This window comes from Alexandromys fortis, unplaced genomic scaffold, assembly GCF_014885135.2.
Source record: "Alexandromys fortis isolate MF-2015 unplaced genomic scaffold, M_Fortis_MF-2015_v1.1 scaffold_175, whole genome shotgun sequence".
In the NCBI taxonomy this organism is placed as follows: domain Eukaryota; kingdom Metazoa; phylum Chordata; class Mammalia; order Rodentia; family Cricetidae; genus Alexandromys; species Alexandromys fortis.
In genome coordinates, this window is record NW_026068065.1 from 2,543,728 (window position 1) to 2,559,613 (window position 15,886).

At 47.0% G+C, this 15,886-nt stretch overlaps 1 protein-coding gene across 1 annotated transcript in view; it reads left to right on the plus strand.

Annotated features, from left to right (window-relative positions):
- LOC126487621 (uncharacterized) overlaps window positions 1-15,886 on the plus strand; it is a 178,778-nt gene that overhangs the window by 135,714 nt on the left and 27,178 nt on the right. The window contains 4 exon segments of the mRNA XM_050120553.1: window positions 2,837-3,069; window positions 3,849-3,987; window positions 5,398-5,518; window positions 14,670-14,779. Coding sequence (XP_049976510.1) covers window positions 2,837-3,069; window positions 3,849-3,987; window positions 5,398-5,518; window positions 14,670-14,779 — 603 coding nt within the window.

Below are 15,886 nucleotides of genomic sequence, written 5' to 3' on the forward strand. Positions count from 1 at the left end.
AACCCTGTCTCGAAAAATCAAAAATAAAATAAAATGTTTAGTGGTGGCTCCCTTTAATACAAACATCTTAAGAAGTAAATCTAATCATTGATATTTATTTTGATCGGTTTTACTTTGTGATGTGTGTGCCGCTGATAGCAGACCCAGGGCTTCAAGCATGGCACACCCAACTTCGCCACTGAGCTGCACCCCTGGTCCTTGGGACCAAGTTTCATTTTGAAGCTTTTAGCTATCTATAGGGGCAGGAAACACTAGAACCAGCACTGCCCCTGAGCCAAGCTCCCGAGCGTCCACGGCAACTGTGTTATATATGTTGTGATCTCTCGTGGTCTCCTAAACTCTGCGGGGTAGACTTTAAAACTGTAGTCCAGGGAGGCCCAGGTTTACCCTAACACAGTGATTTTTCAGCAGCGGGGACCAATCCTGTAGTCTGTAGGCTGCCCCTGCATGTCACTTTTCTTGGCCTTGCTCGGTCAGATTTCATCTGATGAAAAGGTTCTGAGGATTAAGAGAGAAAAGACATCTGGAAGTCCACAGACTGCCAAGAAGGCTGCACAGTTGAGAGGTTGCTACCTGTCCGTGGACACTTGGCTCCCCCGGGCCTGGATGTCAGTTCTTCTCAACTTTCTCTGGCCAGCCCTCTCTCTGGCAGACACACCCTCTTATAGTATAATGCTTATGCAGAGTCCAGTTACACCAGGCTGCTCCTCCAGTTTCTAGTTCTGCTGTCAGAATGTTCTAGGCCACAGGATTTGCCATCTGGCTTGCAAAACAAAGTCCCTCTCCTGTACCAGGAAACAGCTGAACTCAGGCCCCCAAGGTGATTATCGGCCTCTGGGTGGCCCTGGTCTTCCTAGTACTCACTGGCTGGCCTGAAGCTGTGTTTCTTCCACATCCACTAGGACAAATACTTGTTTAAGAAAGACATCAATAATCGAATGAGCAAATGGTAATTTTATAGTAAAACTGCAGGTTGAGGCAGATCGTCACACTTTTGCAACCAGTCTGTTACAGAGAGTACCACGTGATCCAGGGCTACCAAGACCCTGTCTTAATGAGTTAATCGAAGTAAGTGAGTATGCAATAGAAAATTCCAGCAAAATGTTCTCCATTTGCTTTTAAAGGATGAAAGGTATCAGAGTCCCAGAGGTGGATTTATAGGTAGTTGTCAGATGTGCAGGATGAACCCAAGTTCTGTGTAGTAGGAGGCCACTTGTTTGTTCCTGGCTGCCCAGACTTGAAATAACCACACAGAAACTATACTAATTAAATCACTGCTTGGCCTGTTAGCTATAGCTTCTTATGGGCTAGGTCTTACATCTTACTTTAACCCATTTCTATTGATCGGTGTATCGCCACAAGGCTGTGGCTTACCTGGTAAGTTCCTGCATCTGTCTCTGGCAGGGCTACATGGCTTCTCCTGACTCTGCCTTTTTTCTCTCAGCATTTAGTTTAGTTTTCCCCTGCCTACCTATATTCTGCCCTGTGCAGGCCTAAGACAGTTTTTTTTTTTTTTTTTTTTTTTTTTTTCAAGACAGGGTTTCTCCGTAGCTTTTGGTTCCTGTCCTGGAACTAGCTCTTGTAGTCCAGGCTGGCCTTGAACTCACAGAGATCCACCTGCCTCTGCCTCCCCAGTGCTGGGATTAAAGGCGCGCGCCACCACCGCCCGGCCTAAGACAGTTTCTTTATTAACCAATGGTATTCACAGCATACACAGAGGCAAATCCCACAGCAGTTCTGCTTTCTGATACATAAAATGGGTAAATCCCCAAAGAACGGTCAGTTACAGCTCTACTGTGGAGGGTAGGGAAGACTTCAGTCTCAAGTAGGCTATACCTTATCTTTTCTTTCTTAAATAAACAAGTAAATAAATAAATAATAAGCTTTGAAAAGATCTGCTTATTTTATTTCATGTGTTTGAGTATTTGCCTGCATATATGTATGTGCCTGGTGCCCAGAGATATCAGAAGGTTTCAGACCCCCTGGAACTGGAGTTCAGGGTGGTTGTAAGTCAGCTCATGGGTTCTGGGAACCAAAACCAGGTCTTCTGGAAGAGTAGCAAGTGGTCTTAACCACTGAATCACCTGCCCTCGGTTTATATTTTTAAGATTTGTTTTTTTTTTTCGTCATGTGTATGTGTGGATGTGCCACCTTCTGTCCAGGGGCTCATGGTGGTCAGGAGAGGCTTCCAGAGTCTCTGAGCTGGAGTTATAAGAAGTTGTCAGCCATCTGACATGGGTGCTGGGAATTGAACCCAGGTCCTCTGGAAGAGCAGCAATCACTCTCCAATCCCTTATGCACTTTCTCTCTTTTCCTCCTTACCTCGTTCTCTATTATTTTCTTTCTCTCTCTTTCTTTCTCCTTCCTTCCTTCCTTCCTTCCTTCCTTCATTCATTCATTCATTCTTTCCCTTCTTCCTTCCTTCGTTTCTTTTATTTTCTCTTTAGGAAGATTCTGGTTTTGAAGGTTGATGTTCAAAGCCAAGTGTGTAGTCTCATACCTGTAACCCTAGCACTTGGGAGAGGGAAGCAAGATGACAGAGTTCAAGGTTCCTCTCAGCAACGTCAAAAATGTGAGGCCCAGCTACATGAGACCATGTCTTCAAAAGCTAAAAATAAAATATAAAAACCAATGGTTCAAAATGCAAACAGGAAGCTGAGGCAGAGCTGTTTCTATCCTGCCTGCTCAACAAGGATATTGAGCCATCTAGATTTTTTTCTACACATGCTGGGGACCTGTAAACCATTTCTCCTGGATGTTATTTTGCATGGGATACATATAAAAACTTATCTCATCTTAAACCACAACTGATAAAGGATTTCTGTCTTGTTTTCAGCCACACTGGTCCAAACTGCCAGGACTCTGCCCAAGTCCATTGGAAAGTGGCCCAAAGGGCTCCATCTTGCTAGAAGGCCCACGAGATACAGTGCTGTCCCTTGCTCTGTTGAAGTCCTTCCTTATCCTGTGGAAGCAGCTGGAAGTGCTCAAGGAACACTGGGGCCGACTCAGGCTTCAAGGCCAGGAGATCAACTCTGCCTCCCACCACAAACAGTTCTCGGAGCTCTATGAGTGAGTACTGCTGAGACGAAAAACAAAAAACATAAACAAACAACCCCCCCAAAAACATGTCAGCGGCAGAGCCTGGGATTCGAGGGTTCTTCCCCCTTCCCCGAGAGAGTCAGACCAGGATTCTGTCCAGGGAGCAGCTAGAAGAGTCGCTGCGGCAATGCTGTGAGGAAAAGCTAATCTGTGTTGGCTGTGGGGAAAGAGCTAGACTCCAGTGAAGGGTCCTGGATTATCACTTCCTCCCTAGAGCTCTGTCACGTGGAGTTTAGCCTATCAGGTGACTCTGCAGTGCTGACTGGGTGTTTAGCTCCTGGGGTAGACTGCTGCTGCTGGGGACACCCACAGCCCCAGAGCTGTGCCAGAGGGTGACATGGCACACGTGGCGTCCACACGGTTACCCAGCCCGTGGCTACACCCCTCAGCTGGGATGACTGAGCTGGCAGGCAAAGCCTGTTGTTCCTGGCGCGTATTTCTAAACAAGTCCTTACTAAGCCCGGGCCCACTCCCCCATGCCTCAGCCATCTTCTCTCAGGCACATTCAGGATCGTCTGTCCCGGAAGTCCCTGAGGTCAGGTTCCCTGTCAGAAATGAGAAGACTTGTGGACATATCGCGGAATGACGACAGGAGTTCTATGTACTCAGCAGGGAGAGGCCGCGGGATCTAATATTGACCAAAGGAGGGGCGGGTTTAGTTGCTGATGTGTCTAGAGAGGATGGGCGACGGGAAACTGAAGGAGAGGGAGTGTGTTTCTTTGCTAATTTCTGTCTCTTTGCTGTCTCAGAGCTGATATTTTCTACCCCAGCCTGAAATCTTTAGCCAGGCAGATGGGCAAAGAAGATGAATTTGAAGGCCTAATAATAAGAAGCCAATCTATTCTTCCCCCAAAGGGAGCCTCAGAAATCGAAATAAAAAACCAGCAGGTACCAGAGCTCTTCAGTTTGTCTTTGAAAACTTGCCTTGCTGCCCTGGCGTGGAAAACTGCAATCAACACAAATGATGTTTCCTTCAAGGTGGGGTGGGGGAGGGGCACTCTTGAAGGTGTGCGGGGCTTGAGTAAGCAAAGAAGTAACCCCCAAATGTCTCCATCCTGTGAGTCTAGGTTCTCATTATTTTCATTTTCCTCGGACTCCTATGCTGCAACATAAGAACTGTGACAGAGCCAGGTGGTGGTGGCTCACGCCTTTAATACCCGCCCTCGGGAGGCAGAGGCAGGCGGATCTCTGTGAGTTCGAGGTCAGCCTGGTCTACAAGAGCTAGTTCCAGGACAGGCTCCAAAGCTACAGAGAAACTCTGTTTCAAAAAAACAAGAGAGAGAGAGAGAGAGAGAGAGAGAGAGAGAGAGAGAGAGAGAGAGAGAGAGAGAAGACAGACAGACAAAAACCCAGCTGGTGCACATCCCCACATGGAAATAAAAATATTGAACGGAGCATTTCAGAGTGGTTTTTCTCAGAGAAAGGAAGCACAGATTTTGCAGTGGCTCAGGCAGTGTGCTGAGTAATCTTTAGCAGCCGTTGCCCAGCTGACTAAGGTACCCAGGGCCTCTGGCTGTCCGAGCAGAGAAGCCATCGTGCCATGGGGGATGTCAGAGTGAACTTCATATATGCCTCAGAGCCCAACACACTGCTTATGTTCCCGAAGCCTGGCTCTTCCTCCGTTCCTCCCACGGGGAGGGGAAGGCTCTGCAAGCGTCGTGGGTGGAGTGGGACTCATAGCTATTGGAGCGATTCATCTTGGTGCGTGCCAGCTTTAGGTCTCTCACGACACCCTCCTTGGTTATTAATTGGCTCTCAGACTCTTATTAAAGTAACAGCTCATGAGGTTTCTGGTGTCATTTAGAGGCCGTCAAAAGGCCTGAGGTCCTAACGCCTGAACTGACTGTGGAGCCCAGAGATATCTTGCTCTGCCTGGGGCAGGGCTGGGGTGGGCTTGGCCCTGTCTCTATGAGGTGATGTGGCAGACTGAGATGACCTCTCAGGGGAGCCTTAACCTCTCTGAGGAGCAGATGGGGAGTGGGAGGGGGGAAACTGGGGTTGCTAAATTAATTTTTTTAAAAGGCATGAGGCCACTTCAGACCCAGAGTGCTTAGTAGAACATGGTAAGAAAGGTTATATCGGTCAGAATGAGGGCCGTGAGAAAAAAAGAAAAAGATGTTGGCCTGCAAAGAGGTGTATTGATCCCTGGGAAGAACTTGAGGTCCCAAAGCGCACTCTTCTCAGAGAAACAAGCTGAGGAGAGGACAGACCAAAGCCTGTCTGCAGGAACGACACTTGGGAGCCCAGTGTAGAACTGAATTGCAGAGTGATGCTAATCTCATCCCATGCTTATTCCAGCTCCAGAAGCTTCTGGAAAGTTTAGAAATTCATATGATCCAAGAGGTACTGAAGAAAGTTAGTAGAGAGATGAGCCTGCTTCTATCAGAAAAGTCCAAGGAGGAGACTGCCCTCCCAACAGGTAACAGTTGTTTGCTTTACTACTTGAAAAAATTAACAGTTTTTTTTTCTAATAGGAAGTGTCAGTGATAGTGGGGGCAGACACTGTCCCATGCTACCACCCAAAGCCTGAAGAGTTTCCTTATTTTTTAGGAACCTGATCAGGTAAGACAGATTCTCGACTTCTCTAGAGAAAAGAAGAATTCAGGAAGTGCCAGTCTGAAGTGGAGCTGGAGCTTATTAAGAGAACTGTATCATATTTAGAACAGGACATAACAAAAAGAGGCCCCGAGGGAGAAGGGTAACTCAACCTGAGAGCATGGGTGTGGATCTGTCGGGAAAGGTCACCGTTCCGAGTCTTGTAGTCACCATGGGCACTGCTCCCTGAACCTCTGGCTCACAGGGTTGATAAAGAACCCGAGTAAGATCATGGGTGGTTCCTGGGGATTGGCTAGGGTCACAACTGACAGGATCAAACCCTAAGCTCAAGGCTTGCAGGAGAAAGGGGAGATGTTTTTTTACTAGGAGCAAGAGGTTAGTCCTGTTTCATGGTATCCCCAGAAAATACCTGGGAAAGGAGCGAGACTACACTGGAAGGCCACTGAGGCTTAGCTCGGAAGCATGTTCATTTTAACATTCTTCTTTATACAAAAAAAGAATTGTCTCTATGACAATGTTACTGATTGTGCTGGGATTCTTTTTTAAAAAAATTAAAGATTTATTTTTATTTTTAAGTGCGTGTGAGCACACGTGCATGTGTGTGTGTGTGTGTGTGTGTGTCCATGTGAGTGCAAATGTCCAGTGCATCAGGTCCCCTGGAGCTGGAGTCATAGGCAACTGTGAGCTGGGAACCCAACTTGAGTCCTTTAAAAGAGCAGTAGGTGAGACATCTCTTCCCACTCCTGGAATTCTTTCTTCTCGGCCAGACTCCAGAGGAGTGAGGAGCGCCTTTCCCATCCCACGTGTCTTTCTGTCCTGACCCACAGTTTATCCTTGTATCCATATTCACTGTAAACAACAACCGTGGCTTACATTTGTAATACACTAGGGAGGCTGAGGTGGGAGGGTTGCCATGAGTGTGAGGCCAGTGTGAGCTTTATAATGAATTCCAGACACACACACACACACACAGAGAGAGAGAGAGAGAGAGAGAGAGAGAGAGAGAGAGAGAGAGAGAGAGGAGAGAGAGAGAGAGAGCAATAAAAAGAAGTCATGTGTTCAGGATGTAATTCAGTGGTAGAGTACATTTAATACATACATAGAGTAAATACAGGGTCCTGGTTTTGATCCTCAGCACTACAAAGATACATAAATCATAGATAAAATATCATTTTACACCCTCAACCTAGAGAGAAATACCATAGATCTTTGGCATATTTCTTTCCACTTAAAAGACTTTGTGTGTGTGTTGATTTTTGTTTTGAGGCAAGGTCTCACTGTGGAGCCCAGGCTGATCTCTAACCATTGTATCCTCCTGAGGGCTGGGAGACCTTGGATCAATTTTTGCCTCCTGGCCAGGATGTGGTACCTGGATCTGTTAGCAACTGGGTCTCCTGCATAGTGGCATCGAACCCTGTGGGTAGAGTTGAGGGTTTCCTTAACCCCACACCCAAGAGATTACAGCAGGAAAACACCCGGCAGGATAGGAGACTTTGGAAGAGGGCAAAGCTTCCTATTAAGTACTTGCAAAGAAACTTTCTTTTGCTTTTTTGAGCAGGTGGCCCTGAATTTGTATTGTACTGGGTTCTGTGGATCATGGAGATCACCAAAAATGTATTCCTAACTCCTAATAATCCCACAGAAAAACCCAGAACCATAGAACTAGGCAAAACAAATAGGTTCGCCTTCGCCTTCGAGAGGAGGCCATGTACCCCAGAATGTTGGTGATAACCTCGTCCTCACCTAAGACATCACCTGGTTTTGTTCTTTCCTCACCACCAGTGTCATTTTATTAGGACTTTCAAATCGCTGAGTTTCATAAACAGGGCTTTGGGGAAAGGCTGTGCAATGTGCAAGCTGACCACTCCCCCAAGGGCGGCTCCAAATGTCACCAGAGAGTGGAGTGTGACACAGCTCCAGTTACGGAACACTTCACCAGACACAAAGCGTCCTTGTTTGTGCCGCCTTCCTCCTGCGTCCAGGTGGCTCCCTTCTGAATCCTAGCAGAGAAGCCACACGCCCCAGGCAGGTGCAACCATCTTAGAGGTCCAGACGGTTACTCTGATGACACCCTGGGTGGGGGTGGGGCGCAGGAGAGCAAGCCTGCTTTGTGGCTGTGCTGCCCTGGGCAGGAAGGTGGGGGGCTTCCAGGGAGTCTTGTGTAAAAACCAGTGGGGTGGAGGGAAGCAGAGGAGCAGAGTGGAGTATTCTGAACTGTGCTCACGTTGACGTTAGTCCATCACCCTGGCTAGAGTGTACTGACCAGTTCTATTTCATCCTTACAAGGATTTAAAGCCAAAAAGCTCAGAGTGTTGGCTTAGCGTATACCAGTCTTCAACACCACACACACAAATAAAATAAAAGCCAGGACTGATGGGTGCAGTGACTGCTACTGTTTTTGTTTTATTTTGGTTTTGACCTTTGGTCGGGAGAGGGGAATTCTGTCTCAGCATGGAGGGCTGGGTCAGTTGAGTTCCCTACAGCAAGCAAGTAGGTCCCCACTGTGTACCATGGATGCTGTGTCTCTCCAGTTTAATCTGCGCCACTAACATTTCATTAATTAGAACCTCGGACTCTCCACCCACCTACAGTTCACTGCAGCTACAATGGGCAAAGCTTCCAGAGGCAGTTTCTGCTCCAGAGAAACGGCAGTTAGTGGTTAGCTTTTACACCACGGTTAGCCTGGAGCTGGGCATTTCTCAGCAGAAGTTAGGATTAGGGAATGGTTAGAAGCCCAGTAACCAAGCAGGTTTACCAGAGGCTCCAGGGTTTTCCCTCAGGGTTTTTGCTTTGGCCAGACCAGGGCTTGCCTTGTACCCACCAAAAGGAACTCAAGGGCACCAGAGACTGCTTAGAGAAAGGTGCTCGCCTCCTAAGTGTGAGGACTCGAGTTCAGATTCTCAGTACTCATGTAAAAAGCTGGGCATGTAATTCAGCAGTAGGAAGGTAGAGACTCACTGTCCAGGCAGCCCAGTGGGTGACCCTGTCTCAAAATATAAGGTGGAAAATAAATGTCAACCTCTAGCCTCAGGGTCCATGTCCACACACACACACACACACACACACACACACACACACTGGAAGATTTTTCTGTCTCCCTCCCCCTCTTCTCTCCCTTCCACCATGTCTTTGGAGCTTAAATCATTTCATTCATGGCCTCCAGTTTATCAGGGAGGCTGCAGAGATATGGCATCCACCCCTGGTCCTTTTTGATAGCTGAACTAGTTGTGTTCCCCCACACACACCGCCCCCAAGACCAGAGCTGGCAGTGGCTCCAGATACCCTGGTTCAGCCTGAAGCTTTCCCTGCCGACACAGTCTTCCTGAATTCAGAGAGACCCAGCCACCTCTGCCTTTGACACTTTTGCATTAGACTGAATTTTAAACAGATTTTCTAATTTTCCCTTAATAATCGGAGCTAAGAATCTCCGAAGTGGAATACATACATACATACAATACACATGTGTGTGCATGTCTGTCTGTCTGTCTATATGTATGTATGTTGCATTATCATCCTTTGGAGATGCAAACCAGCAGAGTATGAATTAGTCACGACCTCTGACCTGTTTTTGTCCCTTTTGATCATTGTCTTTTCCAAACCTGCTTATGAAGGTTTTAGTTGTCCTTGAATTTGAGTGATTTCATTTGAAATTACATAAGTCAGTGAAGGCAGAGTATGTATCTGTTGTTTCTATAAGAACCAAGTTGATTTGCTAATAGAACATTCTTAAATGCTAAAAAGAAAAACACAGGCTGGATGTGATAGTGCCTGTTTTTAATCCCAGCACTCAGGAGGAAGAAGCAAGTGGATCTCTGTGAGTTTGAGGCCAGCCTGGTCTACATAGTGAGTTCCAGGACAGCCAGGGCTATGTAGAGAAACCTTGGCTCAAAACAAAGGGCAACAAAAAAATTTCAACAATAACAAAACCCACTCAATATTTTGGGGCTGAGGAGATAACACAGTGGCTAAGGGGGAGTACTGTTAATCCAGAGGACCTGAGTTCAAGTCCCCACACTGGGAATCCGATGCCTCTGGCCTCCATGGGTACCCACACACCCACATACATATCATTTTCAAAATTAAATCAACATTAAAAAAAAAAGCCAAGTTGGAACCTTTAATCTCAAAACTCAAGAGGCAGAGGCAATTGAACCTTTTGTGAGTTCGAGGCCAGCCACCTCTACATACCAAGGCTGTGGAGGGAGATCCTGTCTCAAAAGAGAAAGAGAAAGAGAAAGAGAAAGGAAGGAAGGAAGGAAGGAAGGAAGGAAGGAAGGAAGGAAGGATAAAGTTCTTGCCTAGCATGCAAGTTTAGTTTTGAAGAAAAGAGGGGGAAAAAAAAAGAAAGAATGAGTTACCAACCCATAAACAGACATGAAGGAAGATTAAATGTATGTTAACCTAAAGTTTAGAGACCATGGCAGAAAAAGGAGCAGAAAGAGTGTCAGAGCCATAAGATCAGGGAGTTTGCTGTGAGTCTGTGTCTCCCAGTAATATCAGAAACTGAACACGAGGTCTCACCAACATGGCTTCTCAAACGTGAGCTGAACAAGGAAGATGCAAACAAACATGACAAAGTAAAATAAATGAGTTTCATAATCTTTAATTACTCATTTTCAAGACAAATACACCTAGCAACTGTCATCCTCACCCTTTACAGTCACTTTTGCCAAAGTCTACAGACTACAAAATCCATCAGTGAACCGCAGTGCATGTTGGGACCTCATTATATTTACAGAGAGATGCTCCCGCCCCAGCTGTGCTGAAGTGGGCATGTGCAGAGGCCTGCATTCGGTGTGAGGTAGCGGCAAGTATTTGTAGACTTGTGTGTTTTAAGTAAAATCAAATACAGATAGCACAATTCCTTTGAAAGTGGCCTCTGCTTTAGTTGGCCTCTTTTGATTGACCTACCAACCATTAGTCTTTTTCTCCCAACACTGTGGATTGAACCTCACGATTCACACATGCCAGGCAAGTGCTCTATCACAGACCTACATGTCAATACCTTGTTTTTTGCATTTTTTTTTAATTCTTGAGACAGGCTCTCACTATGTAGCCCAGGCCATCCTTGAACTTGCCCTCCCTGAGCCTCTGAGCACAAAAACTACAGGATTGGACACCATCCTGGCTTGTTTTCTGTCAAGGTAGCTGTCTTGATTACCTTCCTCTTTCTTGTGACTGAAGGTTTGACAACTCAAGGGAAAATGGGTTTGTTCTGGCTCTTAGGTGGAGGTTACAGTCGATCATGGCAGGGATGCCATGGCAACAGGAGCATGAAACAGCCGGTCACATTGCACCCACAGTCAGGGAGCAGAGAGAGGAAGGGGGGAGGGGGTGACAATGAACTCTACTTCACTCTCTTCCTTATTCAGAGTGTTGCTGCCCACTCTTGCTGCCCACATTTCGAGTGGATTTTCTCACCTCAATGAATCTAGTCTAGAAACTTCCTTTGGCCACACCCAGAGGTCTGTCTCCTGGAGGATTCTAGGGCCTCTCCAGCTGACAGTCAGTAATAACCATTGCAGTGCATTTGGAAACCTCAGGGAAGGTCTTGTGTGAATTTCCCCCTAATCTAGATCCTAGAGCTTTTATGTACTGTTATTGCTATCCTGTCCAGTAAATAATGTCGTGCTTGGGAAACTAGTATTTGCGATCGCAGTTTGGAGATCACGGGAGAACAGAGTCTTACCTCCATGTGCATTTCAAGCTCCCATTTGTTGGGCCCCTGATTGCTGGGGAGGGGAGAGGATGGAAGGGAGGGGATGGAAGAAAGGAGAGGGGGAGGAGCACCTCTGTCTGCACCTGTGTGCCTTCAGCCTTCACTCAGTCTTGGATTCTCATGACCGAGAATCCGGTTGTGTGGGGGAAGTGCAGGGCTTCAAGCTAAGTTTCTGAGAGGGGGAGAAAGGGGAACTGGTTTGGCCAACTCGAAATCAAACTTTCCTTCAGTCAAGGGCAAGGGATAGAGAAAAAGATCATCACTTAACCGCAAGGATGCTTCCTCCCTCCCACTTCTGAGCCTCTGCCAAAACTGTGGCTTCAAGGCAGGGTAGAGTGCTGGCCACACGTAGGGGAAGTCCCAGAATCATATAAGCTGGGTGCTGCCGCACACAGTGGTCCTAGCACACCCCTCCAGAAAGACAGGCTGGCCTGCGAAATGCAATGGGAAAAATCAAGCAAAGATGTTGGTTCAGACAAAATGCAAGGACCCATGCCAGAAGTTATCCTCTGACCTCTACTCCGACCTGCATTTACACTCACCATACCCCTTCCCCCACATGCACACACTCATGCGTGTACACACAGATACACATATGTGAACACACATGCACATATACATGCACACTCACTCACACATACAGATGTGCACACACACACAGACATACACAGAGCGAGAACATATATCCTCCTGCTACTTCATATTGAAGATGCCATGGCCACACACGTGCACTGAGAACAAGGCAGATGGGGAGGCTGGCTCCTCTTTGCCAGAAATTCCTTGAATGACTTCTTCTCTCCCTGGCTCCAGCCTATAGGTACAGCTGTGTGTCTGAATTTGGACTCATGTGAGGGAGAGAGCTGGAAAAGGCTTCTCTTTAGCCGGAGTCAGAGATGTAAACCCAAACTGGTCCCAAGCTTGGAGCGTGTGATGGATGGAGCAACACCTCAACGGGCCTCTGCCCTACAGCACCCTGGGAAAATCATCCAAGCTCTTGTCTGAAGTTTCCCATGATAATCACGAGCTCTTTCTGTTTCATCAAAATTTATTAAAGCTCTAAGCATCTTAAGAAGCATGAACTATGATTTATAGGTTCATTATGCAAAGTAGTCATCTGTAGAAGAAATGCAGAATCCCATTTTCAAAATGAAGACTTGGGGTCAATGGCACAGCCTCTAAATCCTGGAGGTGCAGCTGTTTCTGAGCAGATGGTAGCGAAGACTGAAGCTTGCTCTCGGATCATCCCATGTGTTTTGGAGTGTGTGTGGCAGGGACTCTTTGCTGAGAGGAAATGAGAAGCCACAGCAGGCAACAGACAAGGGAGCAGTGGGGCTTGTCTTCTTCAACATATCCACAGCTTCTAGGATTCCTTAGGCCCCAGTATAGTGACCTGATCTGGTGTATGCTTTATTTTAAATGTATGTGCATGTATGTGCATCTACACGTGAGTACACGTGCATGTGGAGGCTGGAGGACAAACTCAAGTGTCATTCTCCAGAAAACATCCACCTGTTTGTGAACTAGGACCCCTCACTAGCCTGGAACTCACCAACCAGCTAAGCTCCAAGGCCAGTAAGCCCTGGGTCTGCTTCCCTCCACCCAGTGAGCCTTGGGTCCGCTTGCCTCTCCCCAGGGAGCCCTGGGTCTGCTTTTCTCCACCCAGTGAGCCCTGGGTCCGCTTGCCTCTCCCCAGGGAGCCCTGGAGTCTGCTTCCCTCCACCCAGTGAGCCCTGGGTCCACTTGCCTCTACCCAGTGAGCCCCTGGAGTCTGCTTGCCTCTCCCCAGTGAGCCCTGTGGGTCTTGCCTCCAGCTTCCCAGGAATGGACCACATCCAACTGACTTTTATAAGTGTGTTCCGAGGACAGAACTTAGGTCCTTTTCTTGCAAAGCAAGCCCTTGACTGTTAGTGCCACCTCTCCAGCCCCTGTCTTGGAACTGGAAGCAGAGAAAATATAAGTGGTGGGATGCTGGATACCTTCCGAGGCAGCAACGACTGACCAGATACAACACGGATCATTATAAAAGAGCAGTCCATCACAGTCTCGGGCTTTTGAACGTCTGGGAAGGTGGAAGTCCTGTCTTCGACATGGGGCAAGCTGCAGATGGAGTCATTTAGAGAGGGGACGCTGGTAACTTGATTACGCATGAATTAAGTTTTAAGTGACCTTAGAATAAAGAAGCTTTTAACCCAAACTGGAGATGATTATTACAATAATTATGAGTACACCAAAATGAGGCCAGAGGAGTGTAGAAGACAAGAGCGGCTCAGGGACAAAGAAAGCTAGGTCACGGTTAGCTAAGAAGAAAGCAAGGCTTTTGAAGGCATCCCAATGCTTCGAGAGGGGAAGTGAAGACCTTGGCAAAATGCTAGGGCAGGCAAGTCAAGCCATTGGCTTCAGTGGAAGTTGTGGTTATTTGTAATGAAATCAGTTCCCCCAGATTTGTGGAAGTGAAAACCAGGCAAGGGGGTTTGCGGGATGACTTTGCTTTCTGGGAATTCTGCCGTAAAAGGTGTGAAGAAATGAGCCGGTAAACCGCTAGAGGAGAACCAGGAGGAGGGTTTTAATAAAACAGCGGAAAGGTGCACGCTGCTGTGGGCAGTCCCAAAGGAGCCGGGATGATGATGGAGCAAAGATATGGAGACTCCTGGAGCACGGCGCTGAGTGTGCTCCTTCTATAGCCACTGCTCTAGGCCTTGGCATTTTCACTTCCTAACCCGAGGTGGCTGGTATTTGGTCAACACCATCAACATTCTTCCTGTGAACAGTGGCCTAGTACTCTGCTGGGGGGGAGGGGCATAGTTGAAATGACCCCAAATGACAGCCAGGTGAGTTCCCTGCACCGTCTGCCGCCATATGAAACTTTGCTCTGAATGAGTTTGTGCCATGCGTGCTTCCTCGCCTACGCATAAGCCATGTTCTTTGTTGACTTCCGATAGGCGCACACCGCTGAGATGATGCTGCAGACGCGGGGTGTTAACAAGGCAGATATCATGAAAGAGGAGTAGCCGCGCAGTAGCGTTTCCTTCTGGGTTTTGTCTACAGTACTGTGCACTGGTCTCCAGGAGGCCTTCCCCAGATATTTCTATTAAGATCCTTGCTAGATCTCTTCCTTCCTCCATGTTCCAGAGGGTTCTATATCCTGGACTGCCTCCTCCCCTCCCCACTTATATTTCAAAGTGGCAGATTGTTGCGTTGGCATCTTTTGGGAGTTGTGGAGTCATATCCTTGGTACCTGTCGGTGTTTTGTGGTTCCTGGTCTGATCTGGTGGTTGTTGCTGGTTTTTTCTCCCAGACCTTTGGAAACACCAAGTCATGAAAGAAAACTTTTCAGTCGTGAGACCCCAGATCGTGGAGAAATTTGTACAGAAACTGATGGAGGGTTCCCAAGACAACGGGCCCGAGGTATGCACTCAAAATGAACTGCTCTGCTCCCCTTTGAACAGAAACCCACATATACCCTGGTGCTCCCCCACTCTCCCATAGGATGTGATTCCTGATGCTGAATCCCAAACTACCACCGCTCACTACCATTTTAGTATGAGGAAGTCCAATGTTTGTCCATTTATGGAGTAATCAGAAAATGACCATTGGCTAACAAAAAAATTGGTCAAATGTTTAAAAGACAAACTTGGAACTTTTGAATAAGTTGGTTTTTTAAAGCAGTTTCCTGTTGTTGATTTGCTAGTATATATATAAAAAAAAAAGAAAAGAAAAAGAGGAAGACCAAAAAGAACCATAATACACCTAACAAGGAAACATTTTTAAAGTCTACAGCTTGGGGAAAAGGCCTTCACCACCAAAAGGCAACATTTCTCTCCAGTGGAAGTGGCACCAATAATTTTGTGTTTGTATCCTTCCAGAAAAGCTATCAGGACTCATATAGCACCTTATAGGAGTAACGTTTAACAGTATTTGCCCTTGCCCAAAAGTGTTTGCTGCAATCAAAAGAATCCATTGAAAAGGCGAGATAAGAGAGCAAACGCAAGTATTTGAACACCCATTTCAGGACCATTACTAAGTGCTTAACATAAAAATCACCTCCACCCAACCATAAAAAAAAATCTGTGCTGTTTGGCATGGTGGTGCACACCCGTAATCCTAGCACTCAGGAGGCTGAGGCACTTCGATGAAAAGATCCAGACCAGGGGCCTGCAAGACGGGTCAATGTGTAAAGGAGGTTGAGGTCAAACATAGACTCCTGAGCTTCATCAGTGGGACCCACGTGGTGGAAGTGGGGAACCAACTCATGAAAGCTGCCACATCTGACCCACACGCAAGTGCTATGGCATGGCATGCACGTATGCATGTATGCACCTATGCGCGTGCACACACATATCATACACACATGCACAGATAAATAATAGAGGGGGGGGAAGAGTTCTAGGTCATGGGTGTTAGGAATATTTCTCTGTATAAGCTCCCTGCCGGCGTAAAAATTCTTAATCAAGCCAAATCAAAACAAGCTGAATTAAGAAATATCCAGGTTTAATGGGCGATCTGTGCTCTCGG